The sequence below is a fragment of the Melanotaenia boesemani genome, chromosome 6 (assembly GCF_017639745.1).
Source record: "Melanotaenia boesemani isolate fMelBoe1 chromosome 6, fMelBoe1.pri, whole genome shotgun sequence".
Classification (NCBI taxonomy): Eukaryota; Metazoa; Chordata; class Actinopteri; order Atheriniformes; family Melanotaeniidae; genus Melanotaenia; species Melanotaenia boesemani.
Genome location: NC_055687.1, coordinates 8,954,708 through 8,974,229, shown reverse-complemented (window position 1 = coordinate 8,974,229; position 19,522 = coordinate 8,954,708). Strand labels below are relative to the sequence as shown.

The 19,522-nt window shown below is 37.5% G+C and overlaps 2 protein-coding genes across 5 annotated transcripts in view; both read left to right on the top strand.

The window, feature by feature from the left end:
* The first annotated feature begins 8,069 nt into the window (after positions 1-8,069).
* On the top strand, positions 8,070-11,062 carry sostdc1a (sclerostin domain containing 1a). The gene is made up of 2 exons (XM_041987066.1): positions 8,070-8,366; positions 10,084-11,062. Exons 1-2 carry the CDS (start codon positions 8,162-8,164, stop codon positions 10,527-10,529), a joined length of 651 nt encoding a protein of 216 aa, XP_041843000.1. The 5' UTR covers positions 8,070-8,161; the 3' UTR covers positions 10,530-11,062.
* Positions 11,063-11,944: 882 nt separating this feature from the next.
* Positions 11,945-19,522, top strand: part of crppa (CDP-L-ribitol pyrophosphorylase A) — a 62,786-nt gene continuing 55,208 nt past the window's right edge. For all 4 annotated transcript variants that reach the window (XR_006010656.1, XM_041987051.1, XM_041987050.1 and 1 more), the window contains exons 1-2: positions 11,945-12,569; positions 15,568-15,841. Coding sequence is in view for 3 of the 4 variants with exons in the window: in XM_041987051.1 (XP_041842985.1) it covers positions 12,319-12,569; positions 15,568-15,841 (525 nt within the window). In the remaining variant the exon portion in view is untranslated. The remainder of the gene's footprint in view (positions 12,570-15,567; positions 15,842-19,522) is intronic.

The window sequence follows — 19,522 nt, the reverse complement described above, 5'->3', positions numbered from 1 at the left end:
GATGAAGTGTCAATTTTAAAATACATTCATTCATATATGTTTTTGGAAATGGGTCTATTCAGTTTCTTTGTAAAGGAAGAAAATGATAACATGAACAATACATTAGTACAATGTATGGTTTATTGACTGACAATGTATAGATTCCACTTTGTTTTTGCAATATAAAAATCCACACATATCACCCCAGCAGGATGAAAAACTCTCTTGAGACAGGTGAGACAAAGGATCCAAACCACCCAGTTTGATCTTTAATTATTGAAGTAAACTGACAAAAAAGAAAGTACATTAATTATGACAGATCTCCATAATAAACTAACAATGCTAAAACATTCAATGCGTGACAACATTCTTAAATAGTAAATCATAACTATTTCTTTCCAAGGTTTTGATGAGACTATTTTTATCTTTATACCTCCTGTGTAATATGTAGGCCTAGATCACAAAGTTATTCATTCAACAGGTTTTTCAAGTCCTATATATGTCTAAAATAAATACTGTATATAAATATAAATCTAGCTTCTCTGTCTCCTTTCAGTGGCTCTAATGTTATTTGGAAAAATCTGCACTAAGTAAAATAAATTTTGAAGACCCAAGAGCAAAAGACTACCACAACTGCCTCTACAGTTACCATGGTTACTAGCCTGAATGCTAGTGGCACTCTGTATGGGAGGGGCTTTAGAGGTGTAGCTGAAGCACAGCAGAGAGCGAGGGTAGGCAACCTGCAGATTATATTTGTTCAATTTTTTTTTTTTTTTTTACCAAACTCCACCATTACCTAAAGGTTACCAAGTTCTTCTTTACAAACAGCTGAAGTTGATCTCTTTTCTTTGTTTAGCATTTTACTTTATTAGCAGTTTAGCACAAAATCCATACATTTCATGAGGTTCCTCAGCAACTGAAAGTGACCCTGAAATATTCAGTCAAACTTTTTTCCAAAGCACTTTTCATTCTGAAGATTTACAACTCAAAGTGCTTTCTATCATTAAAAAAGCCTCCAGTTATGTTAGGTATGTGGTGTGTGAAATGGCCACATTTGAGTTAATGACTGTACCTGTGCATCATCCCCAGAAGACTGACATCACTCCACCGTCTGCCAACTTATTGTACAAACTAAACAGATTAGTTTATCTCACCATAAACTCTGTAAACAGGAAATGACCCAGTCTTTCTCTGTCAAATGGTAATAAACTCTTACTGGCAGCATTTAAAACTCGCTAATGAGTACACTATTATTCTTTTAACCTGTGTTTTTCTAAGATCGGTGAGTGAAGAAGTCAGATAATGCTTCAGGCTTGATAAAAAAAAAAATCTCCTGGATGCGATAACTTCCTGGAACTGGAAAGTTGTTCCAAGCATCTCAGAGAACTTGCCACAGTTCAGCTCAGCTCTGTGGTTTCTTCTGTCTCTTTATGAGATCCTCCCATTTCTGGCGAAGATAGTTTGTGTGTGTGTGTGTGTGTGTGTGTGTGTGTGTGTGTGTGTGTGTGTGTGTGTGTGTGTGTGTGTGTGTGTGTGTGTGTGTGTGTGTGTGTGTGTGCTGTAACCATTTTACTAAGGTTAAATAAAGCATTTTACAGAAACAGAAACCAGAACCATATATATATATATGTATAAATATATATATTAACCAGGATCACTGCATAAAACTACAACTGATAAGCTGAATCTCATATAAGTTAAATCAGTGATTGAGACACAGTCTGTCATCTGTTGTTTGTCTTCTGTTGCAAACTTTTCCAAACCCTTTTGACTTTGTTCCAGGTGTTTTACTAACCCATAATCCCCCTCCGGTCGTCCTTGCCACTCCTCTCTTTACAACATACGGGCGCTTCCTGATCACACACACACACACACACACTCTGGCCATGCTGCTTGTCAATAAGCAGTTACTCAGTCACCTTTCACTTCCTGTGAAGGTCAGGAGGAAGCTGCTCATATTTACTTTTCAACATTCATTTAACCAGGTCCCATGAGAAACTCAAAAGGGTGTCAAAGAGTAAATAATCCGCTGAAAAGCGGCAGCTATGTTGTCCTTTATTTTCTCCCAGAAGTGGACTGAATGAGACTCTGGTGTTTTTGTTTGACGAAGAACAAAAGAAAAAAAGAAACAACACAGGCTGAGTGTGAAGTTTAATGACAGACTGCTCACCTGCTAATTCAAGCACAGCTGTAGAAATCAGGTAATTAGACATCTCTCCAAGCTGAGCCTCCATTTTTAAAAAGCTCCTCTAGAGTTAAGTAAAAATGAGCAATAATATCTGAAAGTTGAAGGTTATAAAATACAGACACGTTGGAAAAGTTTTCCTTCAAGCTGAAAGCTTTGGGAAGGCTTTAGTGGCATGAAGTTTTTTGGTTGCTGTAATATGGTATTTCTGTGGACTAAATATAGAAATACAGCTGAAAGCTCTGTAGGAATCACCTCCACAACTAATCTAAACTAATTTAAACTTAACTTTGTTTAAAAATGTTGTGCAAGTCATGATTTTCCCTCATTTCTCTATATTTTGCCTCAAAGCAGCCAGAGTATCAGTTTTCCAACTTTCTGAAGGTCTTCCATAATTTTCTTTGCACTTTGGCTGATTTGTAATTAATTTTAAGTTTATTTCATTTAGACCATTTTCAGATGAATGTGTTTTTTGTTTGTTAAGTCTCTCAAAACTGACCTATGATCTATTCAAACATAATAAAAGCTCATAAGTCAAAGGTGAACCAGCGTTTTGTTGAGACATTACAAGCAACTTACATAGATCCCATTTAACTTTGTAACCAGCAGCTTGTCACAAAGACAAGTCCTTTTGTTTCCATGTCCTGAATAGTTGCATCTATAAAAAAAACAACAAAAAAAAAAAAAACACTTAAGATAACACAGTTTAAGAGGCATAATGTTTTTTGTTCAAACGAGGTGATTTCCAAAGATCTATTAGCTGAAAAAATGGCATATCTAAGCATGGTGTGTAAACATAATATACCACAGAATAACAGGGTCTGAAGTGACATCCTTTAGAAAAAAAAAACATTTTCATGGAAAGCTTACTGTCAAAACGCTTTGAACAAGAAAGGGAAACGGGAGGAAAATGCAGAGGTATGCCAAATGACAGAACTGGACTGAAAGTCAGTCTGATGGAGGGATGAATCCTCCCCAGAGCCCAGACATCAGCAGTATTCAAGCAATGTGGGATCATCTGGAAAGAAAACAGAAGAAAAGGCAGAAAACATCCAAAGAAGAGCTTTAAAAATGTCCTGTAAGAAGCCTGGAGAACTATCTCTGGAACTGCTGAAAGAAATTACAAGAAAGCTTGTCTAACAGGATTCAGACCATGTTGAAGAATAAAGCTGCTCAGACCAAATATAAACTGGTTTTGCATCATATTCTGTATTTCTATTTATGTTGAAATAAACTGTTAAACATATTTCTTGTTTTCTTGGCACTATATAAAGAAATAATGGATGGCTAAATTCTTTAGGTCAGTACTCAACATCAAATCGGTTTTGGTTGCTGCAGATGACACAAATAGCTTGATTATTAAATTTTTTTTGGAACCTTTCTTTTTTAATTTTTCTATTCCTTATTTCTTCTTTTTCATCTTTTATATTGCTTTTTGTTCTTCAATTTTTCCTCCTTTTTCTCCTATTATTTTATTCTTTTCTCTTATCCCATCTTTCCAATATTCATTTTCTCTACTTTCCATCTGTCCTTAGGACCTTCCTTTCCATCTTTTTTATCCCTTATTTGTCCTCACTTTTGTTTTTGTCCTTTTGTCAGTTTTATCTTCATCTCTATTCTTACTCTTAAACCTTTCCCACCCATGCTAACTTTTTGTTCTTTCCTGTCACTTATCATTTACAGTATTTCTTCCCTGTATTTTTCCATTGTGTCCCATACTTTCCAACTTTCTTGTTTTCTATCCTGAAAGAACAATTAATCTGCTGATATAGTTTGTGTGTAAATTCAGTTTGACTTGAGTCCTTCTCCGACTACTAATTCATGCTAACCTTTCACTCGGAAGAATGATGATACCCTCAGACTCTCCATCCTGAAAAGGGGTGAAAAAAAAAAAGTTTGTATGAAAATAAATGCTAACATGCAAGCGATCTCAGATATCAGCTTGCATTCACATGAGCAACAATTATTGTCTCTGCACTTTTCATATCAGTAAGACAAGCCAGGATTGAGGGGTCCCCACAAGAGTAATTATATCTCCCCTTGTTTTTTTTACAGCACACACAAAGACTCCAGTTAGTCTGGGCACTCGCATCATTAGCCGTGTAACTGACAGGGACTGAGAGGTCGGAAGAGGGAGGACAGCAGAGGCAGACAAAGAAATTACACTGAAGCAGTGTCAGTTTTCATTCTTGAATTAAATGCTCACCCAAAAGAGACAAGTCACAACATGGAGAATATGAGAAAGTCAGCAGAAAGTAAAACATGTGTTGCTCTCTTAAACTGACAGCTGTGAAAAAGAGTGTGATTAATTCTCTGTCACGACTAAGGCGAGTGGTCATGGACTCAGTGTTTGTAATGCTTTCTATGTTTTGTCTGACTGAAAGAAAAACAATGGATGTCAGACAGTTCAGACAGTCAACACTTCCTAAAGTTAGAATTCTCACTTGCTCATTTCTTGAGATGAAAGTTTTCATTTTGAATCATCACGTCATGTCTACATTAAAAACATGGAATATATAAACAAGTGTTATTGTACATCAGCCGTACAATAACCAAAAAAAATTTATTGCTCAGTGTTTCGCATTTAGCTGTCAGCAGAGATACAATGAATTATTAAAAATGATGGTTCCACTTAAGTAAGATCACATGAAAATAATAATCAGTGAGTTTCCTTTATTGTAAAACCAGTAGTTTGTAGCTACAGAAGGTGTCCTCATTTTGTGGCAGCACCAAGCTTCTACAGAAGCCCAGAAAGGTCAAAGCGACCACTGGATGTGAGTGAGAGACCCAGATGCAACAATACTTTACTAAAACAATGTCACTTCCTGGTTGGGTTTAGGCGATAATGCTACTTGCTCAGAAGCAAAAACAAACAAAAACAAAAGTTCATGGTTTGGACTATAATACATTCGTTGTGTTTCACCTCCATGATGATTTTGGTGTCACTTGACATGCAGTTGCTCTGAATATCTTTATGGTTTGCATATTGTCTGGACATAATCATAGATCTTTTTTGTGTCTGCATAGTAATAATAAACAGCCCATGGAGTCATATTTGGAAGGAAAATTTCTGCTTATGAAGAGAAAGGGAGTCTGATCAGAGGCATTAGTGTGTTGCCTTCCTATGCCAGAGACCCCAGTTTGTAATTTATCCCACATAAAATTTTCCACATTCCTTTGACTTTTCTACCTCCCTGCTCATCCACAAAGGTTAGAGGTTAGGATTGGAGTTAAAAACACATGTTTAGGGTTAGATTTAGGTTTAGGTGTTATAAACTATATGGGTAAGTTTGCAAAAATATACAGATTTCACATTTTATCATTTATGAGTTACCTTTACTGTCTGTTAGATGTATTATGCTGCACAGAGACTGAAAATAGGTAGAATTGAGCACAAATATAGGCTGCCATCTCATAAATTTGATCCTTTTTAGAATTGTGACACTACCATGCCTACCATTCTTACACATGGAACAAACATACCTATTAAATATTTCTAAGAATAGGCTCACACTTAAAAGGGCAAGGAGCAACATTGGATACCTCCTCTGCCTTCTTTAGCCTGTCTGTTTCCTGCTGTCAGATCAGATAAAGAATCAGCTGGAGAGACTGAACCGGAACAAGGCTGCAGGTCTAAAAGGTGTCACCCCCAGGGCTTTGAAAACCTGCACAGAATGACTATGCTGGATTCTGCAGCATCTCTTCAGCATTAGTCTGAATCAGGAGAAAGTTTCTGTGCTGTGGAAGACGTCCTGTTCCGGTACCTAAAAAATCTCATCCATCTATCTTAAATGACTACAGACCAGTAATCCTAACTTCCATCGTTAAAGACTCTTATTACCTCATCTCAATAAGCAAGTGAGAACCTGTCAGGACTCATTACAGTCTTCTTGTTGTAATAGTCTGGCTTGCGGTTGAAGATGCCAAATTCTACTTGGTTCAGCAAGTCTATTCTCACCTGGACAAATCAGGCAGCACTGTGAGAATTATGTTCTTTGATTTCTTAAGTTATTTTTAACACAATTCACCATGCACTCTTATGTGAGAAGCACCAGTATATACAGGTGGATACCTTTCCAACTGCCTAGATTCGTGACTACTTGACAGACCACAGAAGTTGTGTGTCTAGGTAGGTGGTCAGCAGCACAGAAGCACCACAAGGGACTGTACTCTCACCATGTTTCTTCATCTGCAAAAAATACTCTGATAACTTTGCAGTTGTGGGATGTGTCAGTGATGGACAAGATGCTGGGCACAGAGAACTGGTCAGTGGGAGGGGGGGGGGGACAATCATTGCATTTTGAGCGCAAACAAAAGAGGTGATTGTGGATTTTAGGAGTAAACAAAGCACTGTTTATATTCTGGAAGAAGAGGCAGAGGTGGTGGAGGACTACAAATAGAGTCCATCTACAAGAAAGGAGTCTTCTGTACAGATCTGTTGTGGAAAGTGCAGTCTGCTTTGCAGCCTTCTGCTGATGCAGCAGAATCATAGGCAGACTTAAAACTAAACTAACTGATCAAGAAGTCTGGCTCTGTGCTGGACGCTGATCTGGAGCTCCTGGAAATGACTGTCTAGAGATGAATGCTGCACAAGTTGCTGAACATAATGGACACTTCTTCTCACCTTCTGCACAACACAGTGAAGGAATGAGGGGGTAGGAGCTTCTTCAGGTCCACTGCAGCACAAAAAAGAACAGGAGGTCATTCAACACTGCCTACAGCCATCACCCTCTGGAGCAAAAATTTAAATAATTTTTGACTTATAACTATTGATTTATGTATCAAAAATTGATGACATTATATTTTCCCTTTGAGGATTTATAATGTTTTAACTCAATTTCATAGCCACGTGGTTCACTCCTCTACTACATTTAAAAAAATACACATATACTGTAACTTATAAAATTAAATAAAGCTCCCACGGGGCGTGCGTTTGTGTCAAATAAGTTAAACATTTTAACAGTTCTGGACATTTTTGCCCACTCTCAGCTTAAATTCATGCAGGAATTTTCATCTACCTGACTTTGTTTTTCAGCTCATATCATGCTGCTGAAACGAAAGCACATTTTGCTAAATGACCTTTTCACTACTGTTTCATGACCGAGGGGTTCTGATTTGTATTAGAGCTTGATCCTTGTGATGACATTTGTTTGTAAAGACATATGTTGTTTTATGGAAAATGTAATCAATCAAAGACTAACTGAATTTAATGCCATGCAATTCCACATATGGTAAAAAGAATAAGCCAAAGAGTAAAGACATGTTCTTTGCTACTCGGGAAATCCTAAAAACTTCTATAATTGAGGAACAGCAGGAGTCACTAAAAGCAACGAGTGTTTATGTCAGCATCACAGCAGCATTCAGGCATGAAGAACAGCATCTCACCACTGAAAAGTAGAGCTGGCTCACATTTGGGGTTTCCCAACAGCATAGAAATCTGATTTAAGACTGCTTTGGAAGTTGGTGATTTTCTTATCAAATCTAGATTTGATGAGATCCAGATTTTTCTGTACAGTTTATATTCTGCCCAATATTATGAAAATGTTAATGCTGCATTGATTTGAAGTGGATAAAATAAATTTTCTTTGTGGGCTTCTTGTTTAGTCTGTCTCCTCCGAACCTTAGTCAATGTTAAAGCAGCATTGTTGCACATATTATTTTAATTGAACTAGGCTATAAAAATGTTGAAGAAATCAAAAACACATGTAATAATCCCATCATCATTATTATCATACAAAGGAACATGCATTTTCTTCAGCATCCAGGAATTTAAACTTTCTGAAAATAATAATAATAATAATAGAACAGGGTGGAGTTGTACACTTATGGCGACCAATCGGAACCTCCCAAAGGAGACGCACCTGAGCAGCTGCCAAAGCGAGAGGCGGGTCGGTTAGTACTATAAAACCACATGTCCTGCCGTGTAGCGGCTCATCCAGCACCGGGACACTTGTCTTCTCTTTTAATCCTGGTCCTCCCTCTTTCCAAGAACCAGCCATGCATCTCAGCTCACACGAGTCGTGCCATTCGCTTCTCTTGTTTTGCATCCTCCTGAGGAGTTGCCAAGCCTTCAAGAACGACGCCACGGAGCTGCTGTTCTCGCACGTGAGCGCGCCGGTGCTGGAAGTTCAGAGCAATGTGTCCCTGAACCGCGCACGGACCGGCGGGAGAGCAGCGGGCAACGCGGCGCAGGATAGAGGCGGTGAGTGGAAAGAAGGGGGTCCTGCAGCAGAGGGTCAGGATGCTCTGCGTCTATTTTACTGCAGAAACTACAAGAATAGTTTATACTGCTTTGATCGTTTTAGAAAAATGTTTTGCTTTGATGCCAAATGCACATTTGTAGTGCAGTTTCTCGACAATTATTTTTTTATTTAGCATGAATTGAATATTTTACATTAGTCTGCAGCCTGAAATGTTTTTCTGTTCAACCAGCCGTTTTCCCAAACTTTCCAACTTTAGTTTTCACATTTGAAAATTTAGTACACAGAGATAGTCTAAATTTTCTACTTTATATTTTTTACACTTCAAAGACACGCAAGTGATCTTTTCAGCCAGGACTTTATATCATCATCATCGTCGTCATCATTACTGACATATGTCCACATTCCTTTAAGGCTACTGTTTTCAAAATGTGAGGCAGGCCTCCCAAATAAGGCTCCAAACAATCATAAGAGAAGGCTTAATAAGTGGAGGTGAGGAAGTTATTATGATAAAAAGAATAACTTAAATTCCTGTTATGTGGTTTAAGATTCAGAGGTTGAAATGTATGAAATTGACAAATATAGTTTTAAAAGGCAATCTAACAAACAACAGTGTGTGGTAATCTTGGATGAATGGCCAAGTGTATATAGGATTAAGCAATAATCAAACCCTAAAGGTATCCAGGAATTTAACAAACGTTGGAGTAAGTGTGGTGCCTTTTTCCCCCAAAAACTTTATATGAGGCTTACTGTCAGAGATCAAGTCATTACAACATTTGAACATATCATCACTAGCTGTAGAATATGACAGCAAGGCTGTAAAGTTAAGTCTTGCATCGGCCTAGAGTTGCAGGGATATTGAAAAAAAAGTTGCAAATGCCACATGAGGACCACTTAGCTTGTATAGTAACTCAACCCATCACCAGAGCGAGCTGTGGCAGCATTTATCACACCTGGCTGCAGCCCAACCAGTCGATATGTTCTCCTGTCCCATTGTTTCTCTGAGATTTCCCAATATCTGACTGTGATGAATGGGATGAGGGTGGGGGTAGGAGTAGGAGTAGAGTAGCAGGAGACAGGGAAATGGAGCCTCTCCCCTCTTCATTCATCCACCGCTGTCACTGAGGTGTATGGAGCTGTGTGAATGGAACTGGTCTTGGGTTACAGTCATGGAGGGGAGAGTAGGGGGACAGTGTTTGTCGCCTGCAGCAGAATAACCTGGCTGGACAGAAATAGTCCTGCTAATCCCTTCTACTTTGACTTTTTTTTTCTTTTAGGAGAGAGTTCTTCTTAGCAACAATGGTGTAATTACTTTTTGAAAAAGAAATGTCAAAGTGCTTTTGTGCTGCTTCCTTGTGTTCCTGTGACTTGCCAGTGGCTGCAAAGGGATAATCAACATAATGGGAGAAATATTCAGTCATCAAACATGATCTTTAAATATCACAATAAAAGAATAACTCCATAATATGTTTTTTAGTTGTCTCAATCAGTGTAGGAAAGAAAATTTTACTAAACTGATAAGGTCTCAGTATTTGACATTATACTTCCTTTTTTTTTAAAAAAAAATCTCTTTCTGCCTCTCAAATTTATGATTTAGTAATAGTCAGTTAAGTAATTTTTAGTGTCAGAATTTACTGACAATAGATGCAAGAAGCTTAAATAAGGAATTTGCATACTTAATATGATGATTTTTTTACATCTTTTTCTCATTTCCCACAGAGCGAAGTCAAATAGGATGCAGAGAGCTGAGGTCCACTAAGTATATCTCTGACGGCCACTGCACCAGCATCAACCCCATCAAGGAACTGGTGTGTGCAGGCGAGTGCCTCCCAGCTCAGATGCTTGAAAACTGGATCGGTGGGGCAAATGGGAGGAAATTCTGGGCTCGTCGGAGTGGTAACCACGACTGGCGGTGCGTCAACGACAAGACCCGCACCCAGCGTATCCAGCTGCAGTGCCAGGACGGCAGCAGCAGAACGTACAAAATCACGGTGGTCACATCCTGCAAGTGCAAGAGATACTCGAGGCAGCACAACGAGTCGGGTAACAAGTTCGAGGTGCCTGTTGTGTTGCCACCACAGCTCCTGCACAAACACAAATCCAAAAGCAAGAGGAGGTTGGGCAAGAATCGAATGAGTGAGAACTGGCACGAGACTCAGCCCTGAGAGCTGAGAAACAAGCAGACTGGCTCCTAACCCTCAGGAGTTTTGTCTCTGTGACATTCAGAGGTTGTGGATTATCTCTCTATGACTGGGACTTGAATTATGTGAAGCTGGTTCCTCACTATGATAGAGACTCTAATGGGAACACTAAGGACTCATTTTTAAATTTTAATCCATGTTGTTAAATGGACTATGAACAGGATGGTGTATGGTGTGAAATGCCCTCTGCAGCAGATGCATGTTCTATAATTATTCTATAGACCTGTGCTGGTGGAGATCACCCATAAAAAAAATACCAAACATTTTTTTTAAAAACTTGTGTAAATACTTGTACATATATAAACATGTATGTTTGTAGTATGGCCATGTGTATAAGATTTTACTATGTAAGTTTATGATGTAATATATTTTTATGGCAACATGATCATTTTGGCTTTACAGTGACTTCAGCATTTGGATGAAGTCAGGAAAAGTTTTGTTATTAATCACTCTTAATATGTCTTTGTATGAAATAAATATAACTTTTTTTTATCACATGTGTTGTTCCCACTGGAAAATTATGGCTTAAAGTATTGCTTCGACTGAAAGTATGACATAAAAACTTGAATCAAGCCAGAACACTTGAGCTCTGCTATTAGACACAACCACAGATTAAATGGTCTTTTATTCAAATAGATTTTTGCAAGCATGATTAATTTTAGATCTACTTTCATCTGATGCTGATATAAACAATATCAGGACATGTGAATACACTTCTCACCTGAACATGAAATAATTTTGACATGCAAATAGCAGTTTTGAATTGCTAAAACAGATTTATGACCTGGGGCTACAAATTAGTTTCTAAAACTGTCAAGTTGCTGAAATTTACCTAACTAATTTCCTCCTTTTCAAAATATATTTTAAAAGGCCAAACACTGAAGCAAAATGAAAAGTCACTGTAATAATAAGGCAAAAAATAGGGGTACATGGTACTCTACCATGTTATATTTAATAAATATTAAAATTAATATTTAAGATTTAATATTCCAACTTAATGGCAAGTAAAGACCTGACACCTGATGTTTCAATAAACTGACAGCTCCCAAATACTGTATTTTCCACTTGAATATAACAAGAATAATTAAGATTTCTTTGTCACTCCTACATCTAACACGTTTCCTCATACAAATTTCAGAGAATTTCACAAAGATGGAAATTTATGGTGTTTTCGAGGACATGGCAGTCTTTTTTTCAGTGAATCACTTTGCAAATTTAATAAACAGAGATAAAATATATATATATATATATATATATATATATATATATATATATATATATATATATATATATATATATATATGAAATAAGGAAACCAAAAAGAACCCGAAGTCATCTTGGTTATTTTGAGCATGTAGAATTATCTAAATTAATTTGAATAAATAAATTATATAAACTAACATTTTGCTTTCAGTTTAACAGCTTGTGGAACTTTCAGTATTAGTATATTTGCCTTTTTATTAAAATGCATGATCACCTAACTTGAAAATTAAGTAAGCTACAGACTCGGTAGAGCTCCAATTTACGTTATTATGCTTCATTTCCTGATCTGAGCTCAAATTCAGTCCTACAGTGTTTTACTCTGAAAGCATAAACCGGAAGTGCAGTTGTTACCCTGTTAGCTTCAAATCCGTATTAACGGAGTTCTCCATTAAGATTGCTAACCTCCAGCACACCCCGCCCATTAGAAAAGAATGTACAGCTGTAGGAGAGACTGGCTTTGACACCACCACCACCCCCCACTCATGAACTGATGGAAGTCAGTCAGACAAACGTGCTCAGTGATGAAAGTGAACCGGCTAGGGCCGCTCATCCTGGGTTTTTCCCAACCTGCGAAGCCGGAAAGAGCGACCACCATCCAGCGGGACATTGCGTGGACTTCCCGGTGTCGGTGGTCCTTCCTGCCGGTGGCACCGGAGAGAGAACTGGACTACAAACACCAAAACAGTTTTGCTCCTTTCTGGGTAGACCGCTTATAAGCTACACTATCCAGGCATTTGAGAGGTAGGATAAGATAAAAAACGATAGCACCCTGTTGGTGAAATATGCAGGTGAAAAAAAAATAAAAAAAATAAAATGGAGATAAGAATGTTATTCACGCCTCTTTTTCCATGGCCGTCTTAACTGGATTAAAGGGCCTTGGGCAAAAAAACGTTGCTGGACCCCTTCTGATTTACATGCACTCACATGCATTTATTTTTCTCCCCATTCACCCACAAATCAACCAGAGTTGATAGGTGAACAATAAGTAATGATTTATTTCAGCAAACAGACAAAATATTCTCTGACGTTACCTTGTAATATGTAAGCATGATGATTTTTCAATTATTAGAAACGTAAAATACATTTTTAGTCAGTTTCTGTGTTAAAGCAATCAGAGTAAGTTAACTTGAGCATCAAGGACATTAATGGACAAAATTGAGTATTTTGACTATTTCCCATGTAGGATCAATAGAGAATGCGAAGCTGACATCACATCAAGTTAAATTTAGGGTTTTGGATAGCTTTCTACTCTTTTATGTATGAACCATTCGTGTCAACTTTTAGGATCATGTTATTATGCACATGATGTCAGACTAGCATCGGAAATCTTAAAAAAATCCTAAATTGCCCTCCTTTAGTTAAAAAGTAATAAAAGAAAATTGAGTTTCAAGAATTTGACAATCTTCCTTTACAACATTTTGCCCAATAAGATCCACTGCAATGGCACGTTGACATACTTTAATTTATCTGCAATTAATGAGCCACAGAAGGGGGGTTAGATTTAGCAGAAAATCAGATTTTGGCACATCATTGTCAGCAGATCTTTTATATGGTCACTCCAAAACTGAATGTGAGCTTTTTGCATTTGTAAAATCGTAGAAGTATGCAAAATTCACCCACTCAGTCCAAACAGAATACTCATGTTGCGTATAACACAGACTGATTCCTGTAAAACGTGTTTATTTTAGAGCTTTCAGCCACCCATGATGGTTTTAATCAGTGGTCAGAGTTTGTTTTTGAGGAGCTGGTTCTTCTGTGGTCTTGTTGGTTGTTCAGTTTGTTTGACTGCTAGCAGGACTTTTCAATAGAGAATAGGAAGTTTATGTCAGTTTGTTGAGACATTATATTGTATTCTCACTTGCTTTGAGGCAGTTTTTTGTAAGGTTGTGAATAATCATTGCAGTTTATCTGTCAGTTACAAATAAGAATACTAAAAAAAAACACATTTTAATGAGTTTTAATGTTAAATCACTTTTTCTTTTATCATTGTAATGAGTCATAAAGTCCTGTACACATGACTTCATAAAATAAATCCATAATTGAATATATTTGGAGGTATTATATTTTTTCTTTTATAAATTTGCCAAAAATAATAAATAGGATATTACATTCAGCAATGCAATTCAGTCATTCCTGGTAAGGTCCTTCTTCTTTCTTATTTATTTATATTTTCTACATCTTTTCTTTGCTGCCAGATGACAGATTTTAGCCATTTAGTGGGAGACCTTACAAGATATTGCTCATGTTCCATTATGCAACACTGGGTACCTTCACATTCTTTATAGGTTATGGAGAGATTTCCATCCAACATGTTCTAGTAGTAAGCCGTGGCCCAACCTTTCATGTTGATCCAGATATAACTGGACCTGGATCCAGGATTTTGTTCTTCAGCCTCCATGGAGGTCTAATCGACTTGTTAAGCACATGCTAATATCTAACGTTGTTTACTTCCTCTAAATTGTGAATGCCTGGTTTCGTTTTATCACACTGTGGTGTTGCTGAAGTATTTGTGTATTGCTCTTTGGCAGACAGACAGCCATATTTTCACCAGATTTCAGGCTCCATAACTCAGAGTTGAGAAGGAGGATGTTTATATTAAGTTGCAGTCTCTTCCTGAGCTTCATTACGACAGTTATTTCAACATCTGATCTTTCTGATCAGATGCATCTCATTAGCTTGTTGGTTATGTTTGCTTGTCAGGAAATGAGCAGAGAGCCAGCTTGTGTGGTCCACTGCTTATAGGGATGTTGTCTGTAGAGGAGGGTCAGAGGTCATCAGTGTGGTGATGAAACAACAATGGTGATTCCAAGAATCCCAACCTGGAGCCCGTTCTACAAGACAGGATTAGTGGCTTAGGAAGGTAACTTTAGGTGCACCTCTGAGTTTTCCAGTATCATAAAGCTAGATTACTTTCAGCTACTGTGAATCACCACCAGTTTGGGTTTCGAGAATAGAGCTCAAACATGTAAAACACACTGCCTCCTGACCAATCAGTTCTCTTAGAAAGGAAAAAAAAGAAAAAAGAAAAGAATACAATTTAGATCCCGAATGAAAGGAAACCAAGATGGATTGGCTGGAGCAGTTTTTATGTTTGTTCTTTATTTGGTGTGAAAAAACAGCCAGTGTTGCATCTGAAAACACACTGCAGCACACTCATTTAACAAAATACACAGTTGTAAATCAACACTTCTAGTCGTGCTTTAATGAGGAGGTGGTATTATTAATTAGCTTATTAATTTATGCATTCAGTTTCTTTTTTTCACAGTAGTGTTGCATCTTACAATCATAAGATTTACACTCATCTAACTGGCCTGTTATATTACATTTAGCAAACTTTAGAAAGGTTTGAAGGAAGATTCTCTTTCTCAGGTGGGCAGATTGAGGCTATTTCTAACCCCATATTTTTATTCTGTGCTAAGCTAATTGTCTCCAAGTTTAGCATTTTTTAAAAACTCATTGATTTAAGTGACTTGGATATCAGAGACAAAGGATAGATTTCAAGTATTTCTTTAAGAAAAACATTTAAATATCCTCTGATTTTAGCTTTTTTGTTTTATATTCCTGTAAAAATACTTTTGTGTTTTAAGTAATTTATAAGCTAAAATAAGAACTTAAAAATGTGAGAATATCAATGAATATCCTGTAAATATCAGTAATAGTTTAAATGTAGCCCATGTTTTCTGTAAGAGGCTTATCTTTGTGAAACATATGTTGCTAAGTAGTTGGTGTGTTCTTGCAGGGTGCTATGGATCCAAAGCATTGTGGTTGCTGTTGCCAAAGAAAACATGGACCTCATGATGGACATCATCCAGCGGTTCCAGCATAAGAAGGTTCGAGTGGTGTCAGGCGGCTCGACTCGCCACAGGTCGATATGCAACGGGGTCTTGGCTCTGGGTGGGGAGGATACGCCCGAAACTGACAGACCCAAGGTGCTCATCATACATGATGCAGTGCGGCCTTTTGTGGAGGAGGACTTTCTGTACCAGATAGTAATGGCTGCCAAGGAACAAGGGGTCAGTATGATAAAAATTTATTTCAAGAACTTTTTAATCTAAAATTTATCCGTGTTGGCTTAGTGTCAGACCTGTGCTTATTTTTTTAACTGTTCTTCTTAAATAATTAACTGTTTTATAAAAACTTAAACCAACTAACAGCCATGCACCAAAAAAAAATCTATTATTTTAAGGCTTGTTTTAGTAAAATGAGTGTCTGAAATAGAATTTTTATTATTTTTATTATTGTTTTTTATTAGCCTAGTAAATGTGTGAACATGAGACATGTTCTGGTCAGAAAGAACTTACATACTACACCAAAATCCTTGCAGCCTGGGACTTTGGGCTCCCTGTATGTGCGATACATGACAAGTAGAAGTGCATGGCATGAGCAGCCTCCAAAAAGCACATATTCTGTTGTCAGGGAAGTTCTGGTTGTCTGTATTGAGTCTGTGTGCCTGCAGGCTTTGTCAGTTTTCTGCTACAAAAAAAACCCAAAATACATCAAACCAAGGTATTTATTTTATTTTTGTCAGTCTGAACAACACTCAGTTGTTGTTTTTATGATCTATTAATCTGCCTGTTAATTGTTTAGTCTGTTGTTCATCGGGGGAAATTCTTGAAGCACTTTCATTGTTTTATGTGGCAAAGTCAAACATTCTCAATACTTTGTTAGAAACGTCTCAGATGGAAACATGAAGCGTTTGTTCCAGTCTTTTTTTTACCTGAAGAGCCTATACTTCTGACCAGTGTGCTCCTCTTAACAGGATTACCATCACTGCTTTCAGACAGACACTGTTCTGGTTCTGGCTCTGGAGTCTCAGAACCTTGGAGCTTTCTGATGGAACGGCCAACATTCATACCAGTTTAACCAGAACCAAAGTGGGAGGATTTAATTGTAGAACCAAAATGATGGATTGTTAATTATCTACAGCTTTCTAACTGTATGTAGTCGTCCTGCCGTCTTTGTTTGTGGTAGACCCAGGGGTGGGGGCAGTATTCGTTGGCTTCTTTGGTTGTGGCTGCTGCGGTGGCTGAATTCTGCGGTTAGCTGCTCAATCACCCATCATGCTGTCCAGCAGCTTAAAAAAAAAGATGGACATGACATTACATCCAGCTCCTTCTTTGTCCATGTCTTTTTTTACTGTCACAGTATTCCTCCTTCACTTTTTTATGGATTATTTGTTTTGGCGTTCAGACAAACCCAGCCTTTACCCACAGATGATGTTACGGTTTGTGAAATAAAATCACTATTCGGAACATATTGGCCAGTTTAAAATTAGGTTCAGAAACCAGGACTGACACGGATCCCTGTCGCTATAAAAGGGCTACATGACTTTTACAAAACTTGACAAAAACATGTTTAAATTCTGAGCAAATAGTTGCATAAATGCGCACACATAACACAGTCAGTTCTGCTGTGAAAATGATTGTGGTTCCCCTTTTGTGAATTTTCAGTCTATGTGCTGAAAGTGTAGAAAGGAGCTCCTATGTGCTTGTTTTGGTTAGTGGAAATAGCTGTTTCTGATGTGGTTTTAATTAAAACCACACCAGCTTTTTTGCACAGTTGCAGGTTTTGCTCTTTTGAGCGTTTTTCTGCATTTTCTTAAAATGCATAAGTTTGACAATCCTGTGAAAATGCTCTGATTTTGTGCATGTGCAAACCTAATTTTGGTATCATCTGTGCTGTGAATACCTCGCATAACTCCTGTGAACTATGACTCCCACAAGATCATGAGCCACTGGTGTCCACTACTCTTTCAACACACTGGAAGTTATTTCTTATTTAGAGGGAAGCTGCATCATCCACATCCTCTCTTTGGATGAAGGATATCAACTCAAGCATGAAATTTATACTTGTCCTACTTCTCTACATTCCTCTTTTGTCTAATTTGTCAGTAGTCTTTATAGCTAGAGTAATACAGAATTTTTAGAGTATTATTTTACAAAAAGAAATTCTGTTCTAGAAGTGAATATTATCTGATTAGCATTTTGTGTAATCATTTTGCAATTGATTTATTTTTCAATAAATATAGGATCCTATCGAGTTACGTTTAGAAATACACATTGGATAGCTTACTGCTGCTGGATTTTGTGAAAATACTTATTAGTTGCAGCTGTATATAAGTCAAAATGCACATCTGTCTCAAGGCATTTTAAGATAAAGTGATAAATCAATTGCTATGATATAAAAGAATATTTAAAAAATAGTTATAATCTGTCCTAAAACACTGATGTCTTCCTTGTGAAGAATTGTGTTTTCAAAATCGTGTCCAAACCGAAAAGCAACTGAAACAAATGGAAATGTGTTCACTGTGTTGGTTCATGATTATTCTGTTTAAAGTTAATTTAATGTCAAAACATGGAAAATGTGGTCGTTTATAAAAGCAGGAAATTCTATTTCCAGGGGAAAAGCAGCACAGAGAACGATGTAATCCCCGTACAAATAGAGAAATAACCCTAAAAGCAACTCGTTCCTCATGCTTGGAAAGGGAAGCGTAGCTAAATTGAATCTTGAATGGAGCTCATACTTCATTTTCTCTTGAGCTTTAGCTGAAAACCAGAAAAGGTCAATTACAGAACTGAGTGTAAACAAATGCAGCATGCACTCAAATATATTTCACCTTGTGGGACAAGGCACCCAAAGCCAGAGTTATTTATGCAACCGGAGGTTTATTCTTCACCTGTCAGTGTAAACGTTCACACAATGAATTCTCAAATCCAGCAGTCAACTTTTCCAGGCAGGTTCAGTTCAGACCAAAACAAACACCTTCAGTTTGCCTCCTTGTAACAGGATTAATCCATCTTTTCACTTTTTGTTTATCAGTCTAACAGCTTCATCGAAACTGATGGTGATGTTTATGTCATCTGTGACGTACAGAAAAACATCTGGAGCGATGCCACAGCCACTGGTGAACAAACAAGCTCACAGATGATTCGTGGTTCAGGCTCACAAGTTGAGAGAAAACCTTGATGAATGCATCTTGTTTAAAGAAAAATGGACCCTTGGCACCGGGGCCACCATTTATTTTGTGTTTCAGTGTTTTTGTGATGACCTTTCACAGCGGGCAGTTTGGTTTTCATCACCTTGCCAGTATACACACTCGCAGCAGAAAGATTTAGATTGTAACCGCATGTGTAACACACAGAACACATGTTTGCTTTCCTTTCACTATCCTCACCCTCGTAGAGCCGCTGACTGCTGCTGCTGGAAGCCGTCCGCAGTCGGGCTGCCGTCGCATGAAAACATTATCTCAGAAACGCTGATTATTTCAGGTTTCCTAGAGAGGAAGGACATGCAGTGCGTGCTCCAGCTGTGCTTGTTAAGATGGGTTTATTGTTGTTGTGTAGTCATGCTGGCCGACTGCAAATACGATCAAGGAAATGTTTTCAAAGTTTTGGCTGAACAGACAAAAATATTTGGAAAAAAAGAGAAGAAAAAACCTCAAGGTCAAGTTATTATCTTTACAGTTCTTATTGAGGATTAATTGAAAAAATGCATTTCTGTTCCTCACTTTTATTTAATCAGGAAGATCCCTTTGGGATACAAAGTCTTTTTTTTCCCCAGAGAATCCTGTTTAAGGTGGAGGCATAAAAGAAATTTTCATTTAAAAGTTTCCCCTATTTATTTATTTATTTATTTACTTTTTGTGTATCTTACTTGAAAGATGCAGCATATTATTGCAAATTTAAAGTAGAAAA

Excerpts from the sequence above, each read along its gene's own strand:
- sostdc1a (XM_041987066.1), top strand. The coding sequence starts at position 8,162 with ATGCATCTCAGCTCACACGAGTCGTGCCATTCGCTTCTCTTGTTTTGC. Across the intron at positions 8,367-10,083 it reads CGCGGCGCAGGATAGAGGCG|AGCGAAGTCAAATAGGATGC; the intron begins GTGAGTGGAAAG and ends CATTTCCCACAG.